This window comes from Acanthochromis polyacanthus, chromosome 9, assembly GCF_021347895.1.
Source record: "Acanthochromis polyacanthus isolate Apoly-LR-REF ecotype Palm Island chromosome 9, KAUST_Apoly_ChrSc, whole genome shotgun sequence".
Lineage (NCBI taxonomy): Eukaryota > Metazoa > Chordata > Actinopteri > Pomacentridae > Acanthochromis > Acanthochromis polyacanthus.
In genome coordinates, this window is record NC_067121.1 from 3204809 (window position 1) to 3217370 (window position 12562).

The 12562-nt window shown below is 40.0% G+C and overlaps 1 protein-coding gene and 1 long non-coding RNA gene across 2 annotated transcripts in view; both read right to left on the reverse strand.

The window, feature by feature from the left end:
* retreg1 (reticulophagy regulator 1) overlaps nucleotides 1-12562 on the reverse strand; it is a 29896-nt gene that overhangs the window by 3957 nt on the left and 13377 nt on the right. The window contains exons 4-8 of the mRNA XM_022204777.2: nucleotides 5373-5490; nucleotides 3349-3433; nucleotides 2947-3069; nucleotides 2584-2654; nucleotides 1673-1796 (exon numbers count right to left, since the gene is read on the reverse strand). Coding sequence (XP_022060469.2) covers nucleotides 1673-1796; nucleotides 2584-2654; nucleotides 2947-3069; nucleotides 3349-3433; nucleotides 5373-5490 — 521 coding nt within the window. The remainder of the gene's footprint in view (nucleotides 1-1672; nucleotides 1797-2583; nucleotides 2655-2946; nucleotides 3070-3348; nucleotides 3434-5372; nucleotides 5491-12562) is intronic.
* Nucleotides 7-1666, reverse strand: LOC127535589 (uncharacterized). The gene is made up of 3 exons (XR_007944459.1): nucleotides 1269-1666; nucleotides 1170-1235; nucleotides 7-1103 (listed from the first exon to the last, which is right to left on the reverse strand). It is a non-coding gene; the product is annotated as an uncharacterized LOC127535589 (long non-coding RNA).

Genomic DNA, 12562 nt, shown 5'->3' on the forward strand with positions numbered 1-12562 from the left:
TGTGAGGTTGAAGGAACAAAGAGCAATTTTGAAACAACAACTAGAAGCTCTATTTTTTCTCCTAGAAGACATGCAGGTGGTTCCATGAAAACAGAGGTCAGTTGTTCTGTTGGTTCCATCTGTCGGCCTGTTTGTGAACGCTGATGATGTGGAACGTTAGAATCAACTCTGGTCTTTTCTACGGGGCAGAAATGATGCTGCAGGAGTGATCAGAGATATTCCTTCACAAAATACAATCTCACATTTTACATTTTCATCATCCTAAACAGTTCTGACCAACCACCTACCAACATTAAAGTTTACCCACAATGACCTTTCAGAGTTTATCTGGTGGATTATCAGAAACAGAAACACATCCAGAGAACCAATGACTGTCTCTAGGACTCTAAACTGTTCACACCAGGATACATCCCATAATACTGATGATCACAGCTGGTTGTAGAGGAAATGATCAGAACTCAGATCCAGGGTTCAGACTGAGACACCTGGATGGTTTTGAACTGATCTGGTGTCAGTTTTTACCAGAACTCATATGTCTTCTCCTCCTAAATGTCCTGGTTCTATCTGCTGGACTGATGAAGTTCTGAGGCTCAAAAATGATGGAAAAAGGCCATTAGAAAGTGATAAATGTGGACCCACCTCTATGGACTTCAAGGACCTGGAATGTTCTAAGTGAGACTAAACTGAAAGACTGGAAGCAGGAAAGGAGAACGTCCCCTGGAGAAAGTTCTAGAGTAGACCTACCGACAACTGGAGAAAGTTCTAGAGCAGACCTACCAAAAGCTGGAGAAAGTTCTAGAGCAGACCTACAGACAGCTGGAGAAAGTTCTCGAGCAGACCTACTGACAGCTGGAGAAATTTCTAGAGCAGAGCTACAGACAGCTGGAGAAAGTTCTAGAGTAGATCTACCGAAAGCTGGAGAAAGTTCTAGAGTAGACCTACAGACAGCTGGAGAAAGTTCTAGAGTAGATCTACCGAAAGCTGGAGAAAGTTCTAGAGTAGACCTACTGACAGCTGGAGAAAGTTCTAGAGCAGACCTACAGACAGCTGGAGAAAGTTCTAGAGCAGACCTACCGAAAGCTGGAGAAAGTTCTAGAGTAGACCTACTGACAGCTGGAGAAAGTTCTCGAGTAGACCTACTGACAGCTGGAGAAAGTTCTCGAGTAGACCTACTGACAGCTGGAGAAAGTTCTCGAGTAGACCTACTGACAGCTGGAGAAAGTTCTAGAGCAGACCTACAGACAGCTGGAGAAAGTTCTAGAGCAGACCTACAGACAGCTGGAGAAAGTTCTAGAGTAGACCTACCGAAAGCTGGAGAAAGCTCTAGAGTAGACCTACAGACAGCTGGAGAAAGCTCTAGAGTAGACCTACCGAAAGCTGGAGAAAGTTCTAGAGTAGACCTACCGACAGCTGGAGAAAGTTCTAGAGTAGACAGGTCTACTCTAGAAGTTTCTCCAGGAGATGTTCTCCTCTATGGACTTCAAGGACCTGGAACTCTGGAAATATTCCCAGTATGAAGGTAGAACTCTGATCCTTGATAAAGTTACTGGAGATGAAGAACCAGATGTTCTGAGGAGGTTCTGGGGGAACTTTTAGCCAGATTTGGTTGATTTTCCAGGAACTGCTGGTTTATCTGCAGCTGTTCAGGCAGATGTGGTGTTTGTGAACGTACCCTCTGAGTTCTCCGTCTGTGGCGTGTTTCCTTCTGACAGGTTGAAAGTGCCGTTGTCCGTCCACGTCATGTCCGACACCTCTGTGTCCGATACTGACATTTCTTTACACACCGCAGAGTCGAGCTGCAGGACGGAAACACATGGAGTTGAGCTCTGATTATTAAATGATGGATTAGATGGCAGCTGTTCAACCAATCACCAACTGTTCTGGTAATCAGTTCATCAGTCGACGTCATTTAGGATAAAAACAGTCTGATTTCTGACTGCAGCTTCTTAGATGTGAATATGTTCTGGTTTGTTTTTCCTCCTCTGTGACAGTAAAGTGAATATCTTATCTCCTGTAGTAGAACTAGAATAAAGTGTGGTCAGACCATTTTACACAGCGCTGCTCACAACTCGAGACTGGTCCGACTATGTGAGACTAATCCTGGCCTGATGCACCAATCCATTCATCTGTCAGCCACAGACGAAGCATTTTAAGGCTGATTATTATAAAAACTCAATGAGGAGAGAGAAGTCGGACTCAGATCCTCCTGACGATGAAAGTGGAGGCTACCAGTGATCCAGTGAACAGAAACAGTCCTACAAACAACCACTGCAGCTACCTCAGTGCTGGGGCTGCAAAACTAATCACTATCATGACTTTATGTTCTGATATATCAATAATCAACTGGTTTGACATTTAAAATGAGCTTCACTCATAGAAAACTTTCCAACTAATGACGCTGCAGCCACCTAACTAGTGTTTACTGCAGAATGCATGAGGAACGTTTAGGGAACAAAACGACGACTCAAAAGCAACAAAAAGACATTTCTGAGGTGAACAGATGCCGATGTGGATCATGTGAGTTTTATTTTCTTCAGCTGGAGCCTGTCAGTCATCAGAGGCTTGATCAGAGTGTTGGTAAACCTTAGGAAACATGGAGGAAAGGTCCGACTCGATGCCTTCTTTCTCAGTCTGAGCCTGCAGGAGTCTCTTCTCTGGAAGGAAGAAAACATGGAGGAGACTCACTTCATTTTCTGTTCACATTAAAAAGTGAAGCAGAAGCTGCAGGTTTGCCCATAAACACATTGAAGACATTACAGATTCACTGATGTGGTTCATAAAGGAGGACATATTTAAAATGTTTTCTACTGTAAAGACTGCATGGTTCAACCCCAAGTGGACTCTGATGGGTTCATGTTCTTATGTAGCCTTGTTGCACCAACAAATACAGATGTTAATAAAGTGATATATAGTGCAAACAGATGTCATATCCTGAATAATACTTACCGTGGTTGTCTTTGATTTTCTGGAAAAACTCGCCAATGCCAAAGTCCAGCTTCTGCAGAACTGGCTCCAGCCACAAACCGACCTCATGAGATGAAACCAGAGGCCACAGGAAGACGCCCAGCACTTCAGACACACACCAACACAGAAACAAGCTCTGGTTTCCAGTGAATCCATCGACACAGCAGCCACACTACAAGTCATCCCAGCTTCATGTGCAGAAACCAGGTTCATGCTGAGGTCCAGTCAGTGATATCTGAGGTTCTAAACGGCCTTCACGACCTTCACTAATCCTTCACACTCACGATAAACTCACAACACTCTCTCCTGTTGAAGTGGATGATTTTTCATGTTCTTCCACTCATTAAAATGTCGTTTTCACATGCAAAAATTGAGTTGACTCACCAAGAACATATGAGATCACAATCCCTGGAATGTAGCGTCCTAAGACGGCGAAGAAGGTGCACAAACTGCAAACCAGCAGGCAGAACTGGAAGAGGGACAATTTTCTACCGTCAGTTACAGCATAAAGCAGGACTGCATGCAAAAAGAAGACGCTGTGGCCTTCTATGACATGTAAAAATACAGCAGCTTTCACCTCTTGTTGATTTAAGAACTCTACAAGAGAGGTTTTTTTTTTTTTTTTTGTCCTTTCCGGCAACAGAGCAGGCAGAATGGGGATCTGGCTGCTGCATTGTGCCATACAAGTTTGCTTTTTCAAGGGGAGTTTATAAGTATAAGACTCCCCTTGATACTGTACAGTAATTTATTTAGTTTGAATACTTCTACAAGAGAGTTTTAACCTCCTGTAGGAGGTCCTCAGTTTACGACGTCCTCGTTTCATCGTTACATCAGAACTGGTTACTGGAACTAGTTGACAAGCGGATGAATACATCGTCACATGGCGCTATTAGACGCTTTTTTCCATTCTCTGGTTGTACTCCACCTTGGACTGTCCTACATTCACTAACTTCTTGTCCTTCATTATGGCTCCCAGCGTAATTTAGACTCTTCTGACTTTTGGTGAAAATCAACTTACATCAGAGCTCTGTTCCTACGATCCCTGGTATGTTGAAAGACTGAATGGTGATTTTTATGGAAGTACATCAGCCAGAAATTAAAAATAACATTTAAAAAAGCTGAAAAAATCCATTTGGACTCACTTGTATAGAACATACACTACGATTCAAAAGTTTAGGGTCATCCAGATAATCTCATGTTCTCCATGAAAACTCCCACTTTTATCCATGTGCTAACATAACTGAACAAGGGTTTTCTAACCATCAATGAGCCTTTCAGCACCATTAGCTAACACAATGTAGCATTAGAACACAGGAGTGATGGTTGCTGGAAATGTTCCTCTGTACCCCTATGGAGATATTCCATTAAAAATCAGCTGTTTACAGCTACAATAGTCATTTACCACATTAACAATGTCTACACTGGATCTTTTCTTTTCTCCTGTCACGTTTTCAACAGAACAACCTTCCAACTGGGCATTCAACATCTTATAGGTTACTTTGTTTCCTCATTTTTCCCCTCTCTGCTTGTGTAAACACAGCCTGCAGTTCAGCCCAGTTCAGCCCAAAAATCACTGAATTTCTGTCACCAGACTGTTGGTCACAGCTGGATCTCTAAAGGCTCCGTGATTACAACGAGGAGCGCAGAAATTTTGGTTATTTACAGAGTCTAGCTCAGGCAAACACTTAATTTTTGATGATTTTTTAAATTTATCCAGAAGAATAAAGTGATTGTGATGAAATATCATAATTTTAAGCTTGGATTTGGATAATTTTTCCAACAAAACTGCGCCTCACATAGTTTAAAGACCAAAAAAAAAAGTAGAAAATCTGAAAATTCTTTCTATTTTTACATTTTTTTTCTTTTGGCCTCCGATACATTTCCTTTTGCCTTTCAGATCCACTGCTGTGTTTTGTGGTTTAAAAGAGTTTAGGGCTCAGATTTGGGTTATGGTACGTGTCCACAGGATCCGTCACTTTCTTACATGTTGGTTGCGTTGTACCATGTTGTCTTAGAGCTCATTTACATAAAGTGGACTTGACTTCTACTTGATGTAAATTGGATGCAGGGAGCAGAGGTTCAACACATCGTGAAACTTTCATCAAACGTCTAAACCAGCCGTCACTGAACTAAAACCAGGTCAGATTCTGCAGCTTGTTCCTCACATAAAATGTTTTCAGAAATACGTTTCGCTGAACTGTGCAGAATTAAAGAGAAAGTTTGCAACCGAGCTGCCATGTTGGTCCGATGCTTCTACCGGGCTGAAGGTCTGAAGGTCTGTCATGTGACCACCTAGAGACCACTAGTGACACGCCCACCAAGCTGCGATATTCAGATGTGTTAAGTTTCCATGTGGTAAAGAAACGCCCCTGTAGAAACACGGCTTTAGTCTGGAGTCGCTGCCTCACCTTGCCGGGGTTTTGCTGCTTGAAAGCCGAAGTCTCCTGGAGGAAGAGTTTGAGGGAGTCGCTGAGCTGAAGTCCAGCCCCAGAGCGTCCATCCGGGCCTGAATCGATGATCTCCCAGCTAGACACACCAAGACAGAAGCAGTTAGTCAGATCTAAGGACAGCTTTAAATCCTTCCCGTAATGACCAACCAGTAGCGTAATAACTTATTGCATCGTTGGCAGGTCTTATGGTACTGGTTGCTGCAGGCCTCCAGGAGTCTAGAACATCTGGCCTGAAGCACTTTGTTCAACCTGCTGTCTTTGTAGGAGTGAGGAGACTGACTGGACCTACATGTAGATGTTCTCCTTGGAACCGATGACACAACATAACAGAGCACTAAAAATAGGAGCAGCACATGACCTGCATTGTTTATTCGCTCTTGGTTCATTGAGGGTCACTGATAAAACCCGTAAAAAGCCGGTCCAATGCAAAATGTCATCGTCTAAATTAAGAAGCCTCCGGTCACCAGATGGCCGGATGGACAGGTGTGAGATGGGAATAGGGATGTCAAAGAGTTTTCCATGCGGTGACACTGCTGGGAATTCTGGGCCACCTGGTGAGGTATGAAAGTTTCCCCTCCAGCCCGCGGGGTTCCCAAACATCATCTATTTAAGCTGCAATCCGCCATCGCTCCAGCTGAACCAGCTGAGATGTGATGAATCGATCAGATGAATAGAGTGTGAGGTGTGTTCCTCTCTGGGACTCTTTCTGGTCCTTCATCAGGCCTTTCTGTGAAGCTGAAACACCGTTTTATGATTGTAAGCTGAAATTTCAGAACCGAAAAGCTCGTCTGCAACGATTAGATAAAGACCCATCGGAAAGTTGAAAATATGATTCTGGTTTTACAGTTCCCAGTTCTAATGAAAGTTCTTATGTTGGTGATATTTTACAGATGAAGTACCTTCTGAACCTGCAGGTGGGTTTTTACTCCACATTCAATCTTTTTTACTCACAGTCTGACAAGCAGCTGAACTAACATGTTTCACCTCTGAGACACAAACTGCAAGAAGTCTGTGTGGATTCTCAGTCATCCAGGTCACGGTAATCATAGGAGCTTCAGTAGAAATTAAATGGAGTTCTCTGGTAGGTTCTTGAGGACGTTTCACCTGCTAGAAATCACCTGGACTTCTTTTGTCTGTCCTTGAAGACGTTTCACCTGGTGAAACGTCTTCAAGGACAGACAAAAGAAGTCCAGGTGATTTCTGCTGAAGCTTCTACGAGTATTTATGGAAGGTTTTGGGTATTTATGGAAGGTTTTGGGTATTTTTGAAGGGTCTCACCAGGTGAACCGCCTTCAAGAACCTACCAGAGAAGTCCAGGTGATTTCTACTGAAGCTCCTTGTGAAACTGCAATAAGCTTTAAAGGTAAAAACAGTTCCTGGTTGTTTTACTCTGGCATGTGAAGAGTCAAAATGAAATCCTGAATCAGCTTCAGTCTGAGGCCACTGTGTTGGATGGTGCAGCCACAAATGAAAGCAGCCAAAGTCTTCCTCCTGAACCCTAAACCTCCCTTCCCCCAGAATCTTGTACCGACGAGCAGCTCCAGTATCTCAAATAAACCCACCTGACCCGACCGCATGACCCCGCCGATAGAAGGTCAGGGCACCACTCCACTTCCAGCCACATAGCCGGCAGAGAACATGATGGGCCGACATGTGACAGCGACACGGCGAAGCATTAATAGCAGGAAGGATGGAGAAATGTTTATCTGTTCTACGAAAGACACACATCTCCCTGGAAAGAGATGAGAACCTTCCTGGGTGATGCAAACCTTCATCGATTGCTGCTCAGTGATTTCCTCTGCAGTAGAGACGGCAATGAGCAAAAACTGCGTCTTATAATATCCATTAGTGACTTATTAACCATTAACTGTATGCTACACTTTTATTTCTCCTACATCTACGCATATTTTACACTTTATGCTTGTACTTTTTCTACCCATGTTTATATTTTCTGACATGTTTTCATACTCATGTTTATATTTTAGGACACATTTTTTTACTTTTGCTTATACTTCTAGGACACATTTTTCTACTTTAGCTTATACTTTTAGGACACATTTTTCTACGTTAGCTTATACTTTTAGGACACATTTTTCTACGTTAGCTTATACTTTTATGACACATTTTTCTACGTTAGCTTATACTTTTAGGACATATTTTTCTACGTTAGCTTATACTTTTAGGACACATTTTTCTACGTTAGCTTATACTTTTAGGACACATTTTTCTACGTTAGCTTATACTTTTATGACACATTTTTCTACGTTAGCTTATACTTTTAGGACACATTTTTCTACGTTAGCTTATACTTTTAGGACACATTTTTCTACTTTTGCTTATACTTTTATGACACATTTTTCTACTCATGTTTATACTTTTAGGACACATTTTTCTACGTTAGCTTATACTTTTAGGACACATTTTTCTACTTTTGCTTATACTTTTATGACACATTTTTCTACGTTAGCTTATACTTTAAGGACACATTTTTCTACTTTTGCTTATACTTTTATGACACATTTTTCTACGTTAGCTTATACTTTTAGGACACATTTTTCTACGTTAGCTTATACTTTTATGACACATTTTTCTACGTTAGCTTATACTTTTAGGACACATTTTTCTACGTTAGCTTATACTTTTAGGACACATTTTTCTACTTTTGCTTATACTTTTATGACACATTTTTCTACTCATGTTTATACTTTTATGACACATTTTTCTACGTTAGCTTATACTTTTAGGACACATTTTTCTACTTTTGCTTATACTTTTATGACACATTTTTCTACGTTAGCTTATACTTTAAGGACACATTTTTCTACTTTTGCTTATACTTTTATGACACATTTTTCTACGTTAGCTTATACTTTTAGGACATATTTTTCTACGTTAGCTTATAGTTTTATGACACATTTTTCTACGTTAGCTTATACTTTTATGACACATTTTTCTACGTTAGCTTATACTTTTAGGACATATTTTTCTACTCATGTTTATACTTTTAGGACATATTTTTCCTACTTATGTATATCTGTATATTTTTTCTTCTAAAAATCTTTTAAAAATGCAAAAATGACAGCATTTATCAGAGCAAAAATATTAAAACTAAAACAATTTTGATTTTTGATGTGTCGCCACCGAAAAACTGCACCTAATCAATGCTGAAAACAATATTTCATAAAAATCACACTTCTCTGCGTCTATTTTTCAATCTAAAGTCTACAGCTGTGAAGAACCAGAGCAATATGAAGAATGTGTGAGAACTCAGAGATGTCTTCTTTCAGTAGGACTCAGCTAAAAGGCATGATATGTCTTAAATGAAGTGAAAATTGTTTAAAATGACAGAAATTCATCCAAAAATGACCTAAAATGTGCTTGAAATGACAGAATATCGGCTAAACTCACTTTTTCCTGGAAATACTTGACAGAAATTAGGTTAAAATGACATGGAAGTTGTCTGAAATTACAAAAATCCATCCAGAACTACTTGAGAATGATCAAAAATTAATTGGAAAACACTTTAGAATGGCATGATTTCTCCAAAAACTCTGCTGACAGTTCAGCTCAAAAGTTCCTGGATTTTTGTAACGTGCCCGTCGGTCGCTGCTGAGTCAGTTTTAGTTTCTCAGTTACGACAAGGAAGGCAGAATTTTTACATTTAAACAGCTTCCCATTAGAGTAAAAAGATTATTTTTGGGGATTTTTTTTTTTGTAATTCAAATTTTTATTGTCATTTCACAAACACGGTGCATGGCTTCCACAAAAACCAGCATAGCCTACTATAAAAGAATTTTTGGTGAATTTTTAAATAAAGTTCTGTAAGAAAAAAAGGGATTTTAAGCTTCGATAATGTCCCACCAGTTCTCCTGGTTCCTGCTCTCATTAATGTGATTAATTTTGGATTTTTTTCTTGCCTTTCAAACCCACTGGTGGGTTTTGTGGGACTGAGGGTTCTTTTGATTGTTAGGTTTGTTTTTATGAGCAGAATTTTTCCATAAAATAATGTGATTTACTGTGAAAGTAACCCCTGATTTAAAACTGAAGCTAATGATGGTATTTTTTAGTATTTCTCCTCTCTCCTGTTCATACGTTGGATTGCTGCTCAGCCTCTGTCTGCACAGATCCTCACTCGTTTCTGGCTTTAAGCATTTCTTCCACATCTTTATCAGAGTAACAGCCATCGTATGACCCTGACGTGTCTCCTCCCTCCTGTCACGCTGCACAAACAGAAAATATCCCGTTTCGTCGCTCCACCGTGTCATCGGCCGGAAGGTTTGGTCGCGTGCAACCTGACGTCAACAGAAAACCACATTTCAACAGAGAACCTGACAACAAGTCTGAGGGGTGGAGGGAGGAGCGAGCAGCTGTCGGCCGGAGATCAGTTTTTACCCAACAGTAAGTTTGAGACAACACAGAGCTTCCAACAAGCCTTAAAAATAGCTCCAGACGAACAATGTGAGGAATGGCGGCAAAAACACACCGACTCCAGTGATTAGGACGGAGGCGGCTGCACATATGTTTACCGCAGAAACACGACTGATACCGGTTTGAGTTCCACGCACAGCAGAGAGTGAAATAAAACCTTCAGGACGATCTGCACCTAAAACCTAAAGCTCAGAGGAACACAAGACACCAGCGAACGACGTCAGAAAACAAGACTTTCTGGAGTAAACCCTCCAAGTTATGAGTTCAGATCACAAAGTTCTAAGAATAAAACCCAGATTTCACAATCAAAACACAATAAGAGTCTCCTCATGGCGGCTTAAAGGCTCAAAACCAAACAAAGAAAAGACGTTTTTCATCCACCTGCATTATCCAAACCAATAACAGGACAAAAAAATAATACTGTAAAAAATGGAAGATCATAAAAATAAATTAATACAGTTTCTAGCCTTAATTTAACATAGATCGTGTCTATTTCATGGATTTAGTGAAATATTTCTGACCTAATAAAAAAATCTACATAAAATCATCAAAGGAATATTTATCTTTTAGTTCACTGTTATTTATTTCAGGTAATTTTAGAAACATTTTAGAACATTAAACATGTACTTAGCAGTTTCCCTTTATTTTAAATAAATACCTTTTTCATGAAAAAATCATTATCTTGGCTTGAAATATAATTTTAAATTAGACATGTGAATTTGGTCTATTTTTCTACATTTTAAATATATATTATTTTCTGTATCTAAAAAAACCCTGAAATGAGACATAAGAAAAATAACAAGGAAAAAATTGGTAAAAGAAGGAAGTGAATTTTTTTCTAATTACAGAAGCAGGATTTATTTTTCAGTAAATTCTCATTAATTTTACCTAATTTTAGACATTTTTTTACGGCATCAAAAGTGCAGTTTCTCTTTTTATTTAAAAATAAATAAATAGTTTGATTAAAAATTATATTTCCTGAGTTGTAATATAATTTTATAATAGACATGTACATTCAGTCTGTTTTTCTACATTTTTTCTAAATATATTTTTATGTATTTTTTTTAGAAAATATTGAAAAAATAAAAGTTACATATAAAGTGGAGTTTTTTGTTTTTTTTTCCCCTTTTTCCCCAGTGTGTGCTAAAGTGAAGCAGGCATAAAGTAGGGTGATTGTTCCTCTCAGGTGTACCTCAGTCCTGCCCCACGGTCTTCAGGAGACATCTCCAGAGCTTCAGGTTCCTTCACAGCTGATCCAGGTGATGCTGTCTGCAGGCAGGAAAGCAGCTAGAACCGGTCTTCAGCCGCAGCGAGAACCAAACAGGTTTAACGTGACGCACCGACAGAGAGCAGCTCGTGTTTATCCTCAATGAAGCCCCGGTCGCAGTATTTCAAGCGGCCGGTCTAAAAATAAGCGGGTCACACTACATTCCAGCAGCCACCAGGAGAACAGCCTCCACCCAACAACAACACCAAGCACACCTCCTCATGTGTCGGTGGCATGAACCAACCCACCAAAGAACATGTTGGCGTGTCCATCAAAATGACGACACCAGATCCAGACCGCTTAGCGTAGCTTAAAGATTGGGAAAGACGGCTGACGTGCTCCTCAGTCCTTCAACCCGGTCCAAAAAACATGACTGAAAATGAAGCGCCTCTTCCTTTTTAGCGTCTGTTTTAACCTCAACAGACACTCAGCAAGAACGCAGACTGAAGTGTTTGGGTGGTTTAAAGAGAAATCAAACAGTTCCTCCTCAGAACATCTGGTTCTTCATGTCCACTAACTTCATTAATGATCAGAGTTCTACCTTCGTACTGGGAATATTTCCAGAGTTTCTGATCCTTGAAGTCCAGAGAGATGGGTCCAGATTTAGCACTTTTTAATGGACTTTTTGCATCAAAAATGAACAAAAATCAGATTTAGTCTTTAGACTGTGACACCTGGATGGATGAAGACTTAATCTGGTCTCTGAACGAATCATATTTGCTGTAATGTGACACAAAAGAACCCCAGAATGAAGAAAAACAGCCGAACTGTGACGCCAAACTATCATTTTAGGATATAAAACAGCCTAACTGTGACGCTAAATGAACTGAAAGACATAAAATGACCAAAGCACAGCACAAAACAATCACAAAAAGAAGAAAAACAACCAAACTGGAATGTATGAAGACGGAAAACAACCACAATGTTTCACAAAACCTCAACATGAAGGCATGAAACGACCAAAATGTTTCACAAAACCTCAACATGAAGGCATAAAACGACCAAAATGTTTCACAAAACCTCAACATGAAGGCATAAAACGACCACAATGTTTCACAAAACCTCAACATGAAGGCATAAAACGACCAAAATGTTTCACAAAACCTCAACATGAAGGCATGAAACGACCACAATGTTTCACAAAACCTCAACATGAAGGCATGAAACGACCACAATGTTTCACAAAACCTCAACATGAAGGCATGAAACGACCAAAATGTTTCACAAAACCTCAACATGAAGGCATGAAACGACCAAAATGTTTCACAAAACCTCAACATGAAGGCATGAAACGACCAAAATGTTTCACAAAACCTCAACATGAAGGCATGAAACGACCAAAATGTTTCACAAAACCTCAACATGAAGGCATAAAACGACCAAAATGTTTCACAAAACCTCAACATGAAGGCATGAAACGACCACAATGTTTCACAAAACCTCAACATGAAGG